Genomic DNA, 14,764 nt, shown 5'->3' on the forward strand with positions numbered 1-14,764 from the left:
TGATTTACGATCTATTTTAAGTTAGTATTCAGTTCTAGCTGCACTCATAGGAAGTGCAAATGAGTAATTCACTGTACACAAAGCTTTGTGGTTATTTTAATAAGCCTCTCAAAATATATGTATTATATATAAGTATTGTTATGGATATTTCTATACATATACATTTATATTTCACATTCTTTAATTCTTAAATATATACTGAGAACTTGCCAAGTGCAAAACACAATGCTTACCATTGGGTTTTTCACTGTAAGAGGTATCTGTAACCAAAACTGTTTTTTGTATTCCTTAATCAAATTTAATGACATAAAAGGACAACAGGAGTGTAAAATAGGCACATTACAAATTAAAAACAACAAGGTTACAAGGTTAAGGTGTAGGTGACAAGACCAAATTTATTATAATAGCAATGTGGATATCTATATGCCTTTTTATCATGTGTTAAAAGATAACTACCTGAAACTAAATTCAATCTTTTGGTACGTGTATCAATCATTCTTTCCCTTGACTATACATTCAAAAGCACCTTTTACAAAAAAATCTAATTTTATTTACCATTATGGGCTAGAACACAATGTCAATGTTATATTTGGTTTAAAATCTTCTTCTAATGTATACTTATCTTACAGCTTCATTGAGAAAGACAGATACACTGCCTAACATGCAAGTTTTCACCAGCTAGTGATTAATAGTCCTTTGAGCCTACATATACTACCTTGTTAGCACTCTTTAAATATTCCACAGCCTCCCAGAAACCAATCAGAGCTCTCTTGTCCATCCTTTCCATGTACATTCGAAAGTGATCTCGGTAGAAATTATTGGCCAAGATATCTTCAAATTGAAGAATCTAGTAAGGGAATTTAAGAAAAAGGTTTTAAAAATCAAATTTTAAAAATCAGTTTGCTTTAACTTCCAATATATTAATTTCTATATTCAGGAAAAAATGCCTCCTTTTTTAAGGTCATAGTCAACATAATATAGCAATTCTCTCACCTTCCTAAATTTTAAATGGAATAAAATTTATTGAATATTCAACATGCACATATTCAATAAATACCAATTTTCTATTCATTGTTCACTCATTCAGCAAAAGAATTTATTTGGCATCTACTCTGTATCAAACACATACATTTCTAGGAAATGGAACAGATAAAAATTCCTGCCTTATGGGATGTATTGCTAAAAGTAATAGGTGCCAATAATAGAAAAACTGAAGAGAAATGTGTAGAAGATCACGAAGCTGGAGTCCAGGAATTTGGCATTTTTGCTTTCCATCCTATTATGATGAAGCTGAGGAAATCTAAAAATGATTTTATATCTTGTCCTTCTGTTGACAATACGACATTCCTTAAAAAAATCTTTTTAAGCCATTTTAATTGGTCCATAACATTCCATTGTGTGGATGCACCAAAATTACTCCTTTGTTTACTATTTTGAATGCTTACAAAAAAAGAAAAACCACCATCTAAAGAGACAGTGGGAACAATCTTGAGCACGGGCTGCCGTAATATGAGAGAGCAGATGACCTTCAGAATAATTCATAACTCAATTAATTAGGAGAAATGCCTCAGATTAATTTAGAAGGAATTTAAGTCCCATATCCTTAATTCTTAATTAGTAATAAAAAATGGCATCTAAGTATAACTCAAATGCAATTAAAAGAAAACATATTTCAAGATTCTTAAAATAAATATTGTGGCAGTTGGAAAATTCTCAGAGATGTTACCCATAAGATCTTTCTAAACTCAAGCACATATGATCAGGTACATTAAACTCTTCTGTCACTGACAGTAAGCTCTCAATCTGTTTTGTGGGCAGAATGGGGGCAGGCATTTTTCTAACAATTTCTGGGGACTAATTAAAGAGGATGGCCATCCCTTGCTACAGATCATTAATAATGAGTTTCTATGAATATTTCAGACCATTAGTATTTAGTTAGTTTACTAACTTAGGGAGATCATCGCTTGTATCTTTATGTAAACCCTACTAGCGAAGCATCTTGAAGTACAAATCCTAACTGCATATGCTCCAAAGAGGCTTGAAGGAACCCACATCAACTTTGGCCAGAGACGACAGATCACCCAGAGAGCTATCCATTTTTAACATAGAGAGGAGCTGAGCAGGAAGGACATTCAACAAATTCTATGGAAGTCTTCCCAGCATAATTTCACGGATTTTAATGAATTCCAAGTTAGATACAAATTCATGTATTTACAAAATCAAGTCCAAAATATCTTATGAAATATTAACCCTTTTTAGATTCTTTTATTGTATCTAATGAACACTCTATGTTCACTTCGATAAGTGCAAATATATACAAATAAATGACAGTAAATATATCTCAAGTCTAATTAAGCATCTGCTATATCTCATACCTTGGCTGGTTTAAATTAACCAAGTTCTGTATTCATTTTTCCTTTTCTTGAAGCCTGCGTGAGCATTTCACTGTGTAACACCTACACTAATGGTGTGGCTCTGGGTGAAGAGGCTGAGTAGACAGCACATTTCGGAGTCAAATTCGTTTATTTGAGATTAACTCAATCTCAATTAATTTGAGATTAATTGATCTCTAATTCTGACATTGCTGTGTGGAAGTAGGAAGAGAAGGCCGGATAGGTCAAAGTTGACAGTACTGCTAAAATAATGATTTTTTTTAAAAAATATATAGACAATATGATAATTAACATTTACTAAGGGTTTCTACAGAGCAAACACTGTACTCTTGCTTTAATTTATTTCTGCTACATTTTCTTTCCTTTCTGTCCTGAGACCTCTGGTAATTCTGGGAAGGGTGTTACCAAAATCAATGGTCTCCAAGTAGGAGACAAAAATGGGTCCTGGTAGATGATATGTGTGCTAAAGGCCATAGAGTATTTCAGGCTAGAGGCAGCCTACGAAGGCAGATCATTCTTTATTCCCCTTCAGGGATTTTTATTTACTCCTTTTTCACTATCTCCCAATCCCACTGGATCCAGTTTCACAACATGTATTTTATAAACTTAGTTTTGTGTGGATTACCTGTTAACCAGCTGGTTAACCTTTCTCCAGGAAATATATCCACTAAACACTCAAAAGTACCAGGGCCTAGAAATGTTCTCTTAAAGCACCCAACATGCTACCAAGAGTGACCTTGGCCAGGATTCTCTAGTTGGAAAATACCCACAATATACTCATGAGAATATCTACAGCACAGTAATGAGAATATGTAGGATTAGGATCTTGGGAATGACGTTCTATCCTAAAAGGAGAGATCGCAACTGGATTTCTCTTACGTCGATCTCATCACTAAACATACTCCCTTATAATTAATGCCAAGTGTGGTACTTATCCTTTTAAGTGCCTTATTTAACAGTTACCATACTATATAGGTTATGTCCAATTATCTCTATTTTACAAATGGAGTACAGAGAAGCTCCATAAGAACTCCTGCAGAAAGAGTCAGGGAACCTTTCCACATTCAAGTTCAGAGTCCTGGGCTATACTCACTAATGTTCGTTTGGGATTGGCCTTGCGGATCAAATACAAATTGATATGAAAACTGATCCTAGAGGTCAGACATTTGCTATCACTAATTTCCAAACCCTATATATTTTCATTTCCTCTTTTCCCTTTATTTTTTCTTAAACTCCTCCTTCCATCTTTCCATTGTGAGGCCATTTTGGAGGAGGGGGTTGCTATCTTGAAAAAAAAAAAAAAATGCAATAGATTTTTTCTTTTTTCATATTGGGATGAAAAGCAAGATAGGAAGGTAACACCAAGCAGTTAAAATTGTTCAGGCCTTGGAGTTAGACATAGCTAGGTTTGAATTCTAGCTCTGCTACTTTCTAGTCCTATGAGCTCTGTCACTCCACCACCCTGAGCCTCAGTTTCTTCACCTGTAGAATGGGGATAGCACCACCTACTTTACAGGCTGTTGTGAGACTTATTGAATCACAACAGACAACAACAAAAACTAATCAGTAAGAGCCTGAATCAGGATTTCGGCTAAAAAAGAAAAGATAACGACAGGTGCCAAAAATCAGGGTAGTTAAGAGGCTGCTTTCTAGATGAGTAAACGTGAATTAAAGGATTAGATCAGTGAGTCTCAACTAGGGTGGAGAGATTACAAAGGCGCATGAAGAAACTTTTGTGGGTGATGGATATGTTTCCTATCTTGACTGTAGTGAAGGTTTCATGAGTATATACATACGTCAAAACTTATCAAACTGCACACTTTAAATATGTGCAATGTATTTTATGTCATTATACCTTAATAAAGCTGTTTAAAAAAGATTCCATCAAGCCTTGACAACAGCATTGGAGATCAATGATGTACACAATGTTTATACTAAGGACCCACCACATATATTGAGTCATTTTTCTATTTATAGATTGCTGGAGTTGATCTGCTAATGTTTTCTTCAGGAATTTTCTGTTTAAGGTCATGAAGAATATTGGTCAGTAGTTTTCTTCTCTGATAATGTTTTTCTCTGGTTTGGTATCAGAGTTATGCTGGCTTCCCATGATGACTTGAAGAGTTCCCTTCTCTTCCATTCTTCGAAAGTGTGTGGTTAAAATTGATATTACCTCTGCCTTAAATGTTTAATAGAATTCACCAGCGAAATGATCTGAGCCTGGAGTTTTCTTTATAGGAAAGTTTTAAACTACAAATTCTTTTACTTTAATACATCTAGGCTACACTCAGATTTTCTATTTCTTTTTGAGTCCGTTTTGATAATTTATGTTTTCAAAGGAATTTGTCTATTTCATTTGAATTGTGAAATTTATTGGCTTAAAGTTGTTCATAATATTCCTTTGTTATCCTTTTAACGCACATAGGAGCTATAATGATGTCCCCTCACTCATTCCTAATACTAGTAATTTGTGTTTTCTCTCTTCTTTTCCTGGTCAGTCTATCTAGAGAGTATAAATATTATTGATCTTATCAAAGAACTGCCTTTTGGTCTTGTTGATTTTTCTCTATTGTTTTTCTGTTCTCTATTTCATTGATTTCTGTTATATTATTTCCTTCCTTCTAGTTATTTTACTTTTAATTTGTAGCTTAAAATGGGAGATGACTGATTTTAGACCTTTCTTCTTCTCTAATATAAGCATTAAACACAGGAAGAGGACCTCATCTACGCTAAATGTGGCTAGAAGTTTATTTAAGACAGCAGAGGCTGAGGAGGAGGAGGAAGAGTGACAGTATTCAACCTGCCAAATCCACTCTCTCTGATCTTCGCCAAAACGTGAAGTTTTCACTTTGGACCACAAAGTCAAAAATCACAGAAAGGTGTATTTGTTACGAGCAAAATAAACAGAAATCCAGCAGTTAGGGGACTCCTCTATTAAACCAGAGGTGCTCAGGGTTACATTTGTGCCACTTGTGCAAGATGCTGCAGGAGAACTCTGGCTTGGGCTAGAATTGGTCCAAGTTAGAGCACAAACTTTCCTGAAGAGGCTCAAACAGAGACTGGGCCAGGAGCACGTGAAAAGGTAAAAGTTTATCACTGGAAGAAGGAAGAAGGAGAAAGCCACAGATAAGCATCTGAATTCAAACTGAGAGCTGAACAGGAAAAGATCAAGAAACTAAAAACCGGAATAGGCTAAGTTAGAGGCTGTCACCAGAGCTAAATTATACTGCTGTTCGCTTCTTTGTGGCCCAATGCCACCTTACACAAGAGGAGTTTGGAGTTTGCCTCAAAGTCCTGTTCGCAAGTGATATAGCCCAGCTCCTCGGGGAGCACTGTGGCCGTTTCCTGCAATCTTAGCATGCACTAGGTCTTGGGAGACAAGCTTGGTCCTTGAGAATCAGGGCCAGTACCGAGGAAAGGCTAGAAAGCACTTTCCTAAGCTCCATGATTTGAGGACTCGGTATGAGACGGCGCAAACTTTTGTTGTACAAAAGCAGTCCGTGACACATTATGGTTTGGTGAGGAAGCACTTAGATTTGTGAATCAACTAGATTCAAGTTTTTATCTAGTTCTGCCTCTTCTTATCTACGTGGCCTTCAGTAATTTACTTAAACTGACTGTTTCTTCACCTGTAAAACAGGGATATCAAGTACATATTTCATAGCATTGTGCTGAGCGCTAAGTAAAATAACTTATAAGACACCTTCTACTCCACAGGTGGTTATTCCATCCAATTGGTAATGGGTAACTGGATTGGGCCTTTGCAAATATAAATATGCTCATCTGGGATTGTGGGAGGGCAAAAGGGGGATGGGAAAATACACTCAGGCATGTGAGCACACACATACACACACCCCATGCCTACCAACCTACCTGTTACCAGTCACAGAAGTCAGGACTCCAAGAAATATAGCTCTTTGACTCATAAAAACAAACACATGAGTCTATGTTCTGCAACATATGTCTTAAGTTAAACATCAAAAAGTTAAAAGACTATATATGTGATTACATCAGTGTTCATAACAGACATGAAATGGTCAAACCAAGAAACTCCAGAGTTCTACCTTCTGGCTTTGAGGCCCTTCCCACTCATCCAAGGCCCCATCGTCTTGCTGGTCATAGGCAGGGCCTCCCAGGGTTCTGATTCTCTTCTCACACTGCTTCTTTGCCACAGTCAGCTGGTTAATGTACCTTTTCATGTTCCTGGCCCTCAGGAGATCAGCCTTCATTGCAGCAGTTTCTTTACCTTGAATGGGATGGATGGACAGTACCCAGTCAGAGGACAAGGTGCAAGAGAGGGAACACAACAACGCTGAACCAGATTAGTGTCTGATGTGGTACATTCTGAACAACAGTGGGTCCTAAACTAAAGAACAGAATAGAACAGAATAGAATTCATGCTAAACACACATACTCTCACATAGAAATACCAATTTCTTAATATAATTTCTAAATATACCTCTGATAAATCTTACTAAGTGTAAAACATAAAAGAACCTCCTCTGTACATGTATACTCACAAATCGATGTGCTTATGTATTTTTTTAATATCTTTATATGTATGTATATGTATGCATGGTCATTTATAAGCATGGATTGAGTGCTTGATAGGTGTCAGGCACTGGCTACGCACTTGGGATCAAGACCAATTGTTTGATCTCATGGAACCTGAGTCCGGCAAGGAAGAAATCCAAAGGTAGCATGAGCAATTACAAGTGTAAGATGGGCTATAAAGACAAAGTGTAGGCACCACTGAACTGCTTAACAGGAGATTCTAACCCAGGTTTCCCGGAGGAAATTACATTCAAACAAAATGAATAAGGAGGGGAGTGTGGCGGACAGAGAGCAGAGCTTTGGAGGAAGTGAAAGAAAGCCAGTATAGCAGACACAAAAGCAGTAAAGAGGGATCCAGAATGAATCTGGAGTAGTCAGAAGCCAGAAGATGTCTCTCAGTCCAAAGAAAGAACTTTGGTCTTTAGCTCAAGAGCACTGAGAAGCTTTTAGTGGGTTTTAAGAGTATGCCATCCATGGATCTGTATTTTTAAAGATTACACAGGCACCAGGATAAACAATAGTTGTAAGGTGAAAGACTGCAAGTAGAGAAACCAGTTGGAAGATCATTGCAGTAACTGAAGAGGGAGATGATGGCCTAAAATAGGGTCACGGCAATGGGAGAAGAGAGGACTACAAGGATTTCAGGATGATTGAGAAAGAGAGGGGCTGGCCCAGTGATGCCGTAGTTAAGTTCGCATACTCCACTTCAGCGGCCCTGGGTTTACCGGTTCGGATCCTGGGTGCAGACCTACACACTGCTCATCAAGCCAATGCTGTGGAGGCATCCCACATACAAAATAGAGGAAGATGGTCACAGATGTTAGCTCAGCACCAATCCTCCTCACAAAAAAAGAAAGAAAGAAAGAAAGAGAACTAATAGGATCCAGTGACTGACTGGACAGCGTAGAGGACAGGTTGCTGAGGAATGTAATGAAAACACAGGTATCCAAGATGGCTCCCAAGTTTCTGCCATGAGCAGCCATGGAGATGGTGGCACCAATTATTGAATCAGGGAACATGAGAGAAAAATCAGGTTTATGAAAGACCATAAGTTCAATTTTGGACCATGTGGCAGATGGTATTTGTCAAAGATGGCCGCAATAATATCTCCCATCTCATATGCTCTTTTTATGATGTCACTTTGACAATCTCCCTCTGAGAAGTAGGGTTCCTTTTCGGGAACCTGGGGAGGTTTGTGATTATGGAGGGGGTGATGCTATGACTTCCAAAACTAGATCATAAAAGGCCACTGACTTGACGCCTGAGCTGCCTCATAAGTCATACAACAGCCATGAGGTTTCTGCACTTTGAGGAAGCCTCAACCATCAGTCTATGGAGAGATCACAAGGAGAGGCTCCCAGATCACAACCCTAGCTGAGATCTCAGCCCACAGCTAGCACCAACTTGGTACCATGTGCATACGCCATCTTGAAAGTGAACTGTCCAGCCCAGTCAAGCAGGGATGTCATCCCTGCCACACTCTGCCCAAACTGCAGCTTCATGGGCCAAAGAAATGACTGTTGTTTAACACACTACGTTTTAGGGTGGTGTGTTATGCAGCAAAGGGCAAATTGAGTTTGAGGGCATCTGAGCTATCTAAGGAGAGACACAAGGTGTGGAGTTCAGAAGTGTTCAGCTCTTGCATGGTAACTTAAGTCATGGGAGTAGGTGACACAACTCAGGAAGAAATAAAATGATCCCAGGACATAATCTAAATAAACCCTACATTTAACAGTCAGAGAGAAGAAGAGAAGCCGACAGGGAGAGTGTGAAGGAGAGAGAGAAGGTGAAGGAGAGAGTGCGGGTTACCGAGAAGCCGAAAGAGAAAGGATTTCAGCGAAAGGGGAGAAGCGGTACCTCTCATCTATTTCACTGAGACAGCCTCCTAACCGCTCACCATGCTTTCAGCTCTGCCTCCCCTTCAGTCTTCATCTCTAGATAGCAGCCAAGGCAATCCTACTAAAACCTGAGTCAGACCATGTCATTCCTCTATCCAAACACCTCCAACGCAGCCCCAGTTCACCCACAGCAAAAGCCAAAGCTCTTACACGGGGCCGTACGCACTCTGGCCTCAGCATCCCCTCTCTGACCTCATCCCCTCCTACTGACCACGCCAGCCATACTGGTCTCCTCAATGTTTCTTTTCTTGTCTTTTTAAAATAACAGCTTTAGTGAGATATAGTTCATAGACTGTTCCATTCACCTGTTTAAAGCGTACGATTTAACTGCTTTTAGTACATTTAGAGAGTTGTGCAACCACCACCACAATCACTTTTAGAACACTTGCATCACCCCAAAGAGAAACCATGTACCCATTAGCAGTCACCCCCCAACTTCTCAGCCACGGGCATTTTTATAGGGCTGTCTCTATGGATTTGCCTATTCTGCACATTTCACGTAAATCACATCTTACACTATGCGATCTTTGGTGACTAGCTTCTTGAACACACTGAGAAGCTCCTGCTCAGGGCTTTTTTTTTTTTTTTTTTTTTTTTAAAGATTTTATTTTTTCCTTTTTCTCCCCAAAGCCCCCCGGTACATAGTTGTATATTCTTCGTTGTGGGTCCTTCTAGTTGTGGTATGTGGGACGCTGCCTCAGCGTGGTTTGATGAGCAGTGCCATGTCCACGCCCAGGATTCGAACCAACGAAACACTGGGCCGCCTGCAGCGGAGCGCGCGAACTTAACCACTCGGCCACGGGGCCAGCCCCTCCTGCTCAGGGCTTTTATATTTGATTTCTCAGACCAGCCCTTTCATCCCCCGTATATCTGCATGGCTTGGTTCCTCACCCCCTTCAGGTTTCAGGGAAGACCTCCCTGGCCACCCTATTTCTAACTGCAACCCCCTCCCTACAACAGCATGACTTTTCTCCCTTTCTGCCTTACCCACTCTGGAGTGCATACTGCCATACTGGATATCCCACTTATTTCTCCTGTAAGTACATCCTCATGAAGGTGGGCATTTTGTTTTTTTATACACTGCTGTATCTCCAGCACCTACAACAGTGCCTGGCAACACAGCAGGAACTCATTAATTATTTGTGGAATGGATGAATGAGTTGTGTCAAATATTACCGAGAGGTCAAGAATAATACCACTGACATTCTGCTGAGTGCTTACTATTATACCAGGTATTGTGCTCTTTCTAGAACTTTGGCTGTGAAGGTGAGAAACAGGGTGAGTACCCTCACCTCCCACTCTCTAACTTACTCCAGAATGATTTCTATCCCTTCCCTGCACCAAATCTGTCGTTGCCAAGATCACGAGTGACCTCCAGGTCAAACCCAGTGGAGAGTTTTCCATAGAAGTCTGGGGTCAGGGTTAGATTAGAATTCTGGCTCTGGGGCTGGCCCCGTGGCCAAGTGGTTAAGTTCGCGCACTCCGCTGCAAGCGGCCCAGTGTTTTGTTGGTTCGAATCCTGGGCGCAGACATGGAACTGCTCATCAAGCCACGCTGAGGCAGCGTCCCACATGCCACAACTAGAAGGACCCACAACGAAAGAATATACAACTATGTGCCGGGGGCTTTGGGGAGAAAAAGGAAAAAAAATAAAATCTTAGAATTCTGGCTCTGCCACTTATGAGCTATGTGGTCTTAGCAAGAACTTTCTAAAATTTAATTTAAAAACCTTTACAGTGGGTTTTTTCCCTTAAGTTGACCCTATACAAAGTAAAAGCAAAAAAACTTAAAGTTAATTTTTAAAAATGACTAAGCTCTGAGCATCTCCTTTGCACACACAATGTGAAGGCAGGGGTTGGGGTTGAGAAAAGGCTTTTTTTTTTAAATGGGAGAGAAATGAGCTGGTTTTAATGCTGATGAGAAGGAACCAGTTGAGAGAGAGAGAGGTGATAGACGAGGCAAGGAATCCAGAAGACAGGTGAAGAGACTGGCTGTGGAGAAGGCCATCTCCTGCACTGTAGTAACAGGGACGGCAGAAGAGATGGATATAGATACAAGCGAGTTTGGAGACTGGTGGCTGGAAGCTGGAGCAGTTCCCTTCATAGGGATTCTGTTTTCTCGAAGTAGTGAGTGAGGTTATCTGCTCACAGGGAGGTGGGTAAAAAGGGTGAGTGGTCAGAGGCTTGCAGAAAGTGAAACCCACTGTGGAACACAGAAGAGCAAGCTCACTTCAGGAAAACAGGGTAAGACTGTGTTAGGCAGTGTTCAGGGCCTAGATGACCGCCAGATAAATGTAAATATTCCTAGGCAGGTCCAAAACACTTTCCGGAGGTGAGTCATAAGATGCTTGGCTTAGAATGGAAGTACCAATAATAAAAGAAGAGGGTCTGTGTTTTGTTTCTTGGCGCCCCTCAAACTGGAGTCTAAGTAACGTTTCACACATCGCATCAGAGACCCCTAACACCCTAGGATCACCGTCGCCTCTCTCATGTCTCACTCAGCCAATTTGTGCAAATGCTTAAAATAGTACCTAGGCAGGCTGAACAAATTAATTTAAAAAACAGACAGGTACCACAAAACATCTTCTCTTTCAGAAGCAGCTTTTCCCACTATTTATCACAGAGGGATCACAGGCAGCCTTCAGGTCAATAGGATGGTCTTGTTCAAGGGGGTCTGCCAGATACCATAGGATGTTTTTCCATATGTGTGCTGTGGAGATATTTTCATTGACTTCCACAATGGTTTCTCGACTTGTCCTATGCTTGGCTGACGGGGAGGCCCTGACCAAGGAACTTACTAGCTAGCTCAGCATTCATCTCAAGAGAAAAAACAGTACTTCAGAGCCCCCTTAGTGAGAAAATAAAGGTAAATGTAGTCTGCCCCCAAATTAGTCTATTGCAAACTAGGAAGCTTTGTGTGCATACCTAAAAAGATACACGCTCAGAATGGCTAATTTTTCAGAAAAATATTTTTCGAACATATATCCTTAAACTCTCAATTTTGTGCACAACATTTAAATTACCCTAAAATCGAGGGACAAAAAGCCACCTCTCAGAAAATAAACCTAGACTGCAATCTTAATTTTGGGTTAAAACAGGCTAATAGAGAAAGAGACATATATAGGAAGAAACTGACACATACTTATCAACACCCAAATTCTTCTCCTAAGAAAGCTTGAAAGTCTTTCTAAAAGGACAAAAACTAGATGTAAATTCCAAAGGGGAGGAAGAGAGAATAAACCTTCCCCTAAAACCCAGCTGTGGGGCTGGGAAAAATGTCCTCATGTTCTGCTTGGATGTCCCCAGCTCACATTGAGTACGTGGTGTTTGTTAAAGGGCAATACAATGCCATTGTCTGATCACAAAGGTTGTTGCTGACAAATGCAACAGCAGCTTGTTGCTTAGACAATTCTGCTTATTTCTGCTTCAGAAAACTAACGGCACGTTCAGAGCTAAACGACTAACATGGTGCTCATGCAGCCTGTGCGTCGGCTATGCAAAAATCCTTGTAAATTCAGCCACGCAGATGAATACGCTTCTTTGTGACCTGAAAACCCATTCAGTCAAGAAATGTTCACATCAAGAAAAGTACAGGCACGCGGGTGTGTGATGACACACTGTGGCCCAGCTCAAGCCAGATTCACGTGGCTGTTTCTCTGGAGAGCCTTAGGTGACCCCGTGCATTGTTAAAAACTGGGCTAATCACACCATGTTTAATCTACCTTAAAAAAGGAGGGCCAAGATGACAAACAGTGGCAGGGGAGACACTGGATGGCAGTGGCTCTTTGAACTGGAGCCAAGATAAACACACAAGTGACATAATATTCTAAAGCAATTAATTGTAAACATTTACTATTTTTCCTCCTAAACATCTAGATTCTACTGAGGTCAGAACCAACGGAAATGGGTTCATTTGCTGAAAAAGGTATTTAGATTAGATAGTCGATGAACCCTTTTGGCCACAAAGACATTACAGTAGACCTACAAACAACATCATAGAATTGCTTTTTGCTATAAACCTCTGCAGGCTACGGTTCCTCCCTAAGCAAGTGAAGGGACTTGCAATAAAACCAAAACACCAGGGGACAACTGACAGGTACTATTTCTAATGAGGCGAAGGAGAGTGAAGTCACTTACAGTGCAAACTAATGACCAGAAACGGCACAAGTACAAATGGATTGTAATGACATCACTATAGTTTCAGGCATTAATAAATATCAATAGCAAAGGACTTTTCTTTTGTCATAACACGCCGTCAAATTCCAAGGCACATCCCAATGGCAGCACGCTCAGCAGGTGGATCGAGGAATTCGATGGATAACACAGAGCAGGGTTTCCCAACCTCGGTATTACTGACATGGTGGGCTGGATAAAACTTTGCTGTGGGGGCTGTTCTGTGTCTTACGGGATGTTTAGCAGCAGCCCTGGACTCTACCACTAGATGCCAGTAGCATTCCTTCCCCAGATGTGACAACCAAAAATGTCTGCAGACATCGCCAAATGTCCCCTGTCCCCTGGGGGACAAAATGTACACCCACCATCCCAACCCAGTGAGAAGTGCTAATGTAAAGGTCCAACCTCTGGGACAGAGAAGGAGACAAGGTTGCACATTCGTCCCCATCCTCCAACTCCCCAGCACGTGGTCTCCCCCTCAGGATGCACACGTCTTCCTGCGTCCCTCAGGGACTCGAGGTAAGGAATTAAGGGAGCTCTTCACTGGGAAATGCCACGCCTCCATCCCTCAACCTGGACCCACACTGACAGACTAACGAGGCTTTGAGTCTGTCTTGTAGATTTAAATAGAAGTTTTCACAAACTCCCTAGCAAGGAGGGTTCAACAAACAGGTACATATGTACTTAGGGACTAGTCAAGTTTCAAAACGAGAAATGGTGCTTGACTTCTTGACAAGAGACTGACAGCAATTCTCAGAAGTGACTAATCACCACTAAATTCCTGAAAATTATCTGAAAATCACCTCAAAAGCTGCCCAGCAACTAAAAAAATATTTACCTTACTCTTCAACTTGAGGCCGGTATGTTCTTTTTTTTTTAATAATAAATGAGATTCCCGTATCAAACCAAATACCTGAGATTTCACAGTCTGAAGTGTCCCTCCACGTTCATAGAAAGAATATTTAAGGAATAAATAGAAATCATCACAGGAGTTGACGGCGGAACCACTCACGTCCTAATGGGAACGACTACAGACCCTCCCAGCCCGTGCACAGCCCAGTCAGGTGTGCCCACAGCAAACCTTTTAGTTCCTTCCTTTAAATGCCTCAAGTGCTGAAACTTTTAGCACTTCCTTTGGCTTAAGGCCCTCTACCATGCCTGTAATACATTTTTAAAGTAATAATGTCATAGCAACTAAATCCACACATTATATTACTAGGAGAACCCTGCTCCCGAGTCAGAACTATGAGCTGAACAGATACGAAGACACACACTCAGGACACAGGTCTGGCCAGTGCAATTTCTAAGTTTTCAGCATGACTCTCATAACATCTACCTGTGTGACTGAGTAGTGTAGTGAGAAGAGTCCAGGACTGAAAATGAGGCGACTTGGGTTCAAATTCTGGATTTGTGTGTGACTAGCTAGTTCTAGTCACGCCGGGTACAGTGTTTAACGTCTCTGGAGCTGAACTTTATTTGTATAAATGCAGGGGTCAGAATATATGATGACCAATGTTTTCCTGGGGGAGAGAAGAGGGGGTAGCCTTGGACATAAAATGATGAGACTAGCGAGAGTGTAATGGAAGTGCCCTGAGCCCTTAGTCCCTCAAGGCAGAGGCTGGGTGTCGGCTGGGCAGGAGGCTAGCGCTGAGGCTTCAGTGCTCACAGTATGAAGGCTGGGCGGAGAGAAACCCTGGCAAAGGCCCCTTAGTAATGGCCTGGCATGTTTTGTCAGTTTAGGTGATTC

The 14,764-nt window shown here is 40.9% G+C and overlaps 1 protein-coding gene across 4 annotated transcripts in view; it reads right to left on the bottom strand.

Moving 5' to 3' along the window:
* SNX25 (sorting nexin 25) overlaps positions 1-14,764 on the bottom strand; it is a 165,387-nt gene that overhangs the window by 66,155 nt on the left and 84,468 nt on the right. For all 4 annotated transcript variants that reach the window (XM_023630939.2, XM_023630937.2, XM_070253161.1 and 1 more), the window contains exons 7-8: positions 6,458-6,639; positions 716-847 (exon numbers count right to left, since the gene is read on the bottom strand). In XM_023630939.2, the coding sequence (XP_023486707.1) occupies positions 716-847; positions 6,458-6,639 (314 nt within the window). The remainder of the gene's footprint in view (positions 1-715; positions 848-6,457; positions 6,640-14,764) is intronic.

Source organism: Equus caballus, chromosome 27 (genome assembly GCF_041296265.1).
Source record: "Equus caballus isolate H_3958 breed thoroughbred chromosome 27, TB-T2T, whole genome shotgun sequence".
NCBI lineage: Eukaryota > Metazoa > Chordata > Mammalia > Perissodactyla > Equidae > Equus > Equus caballus.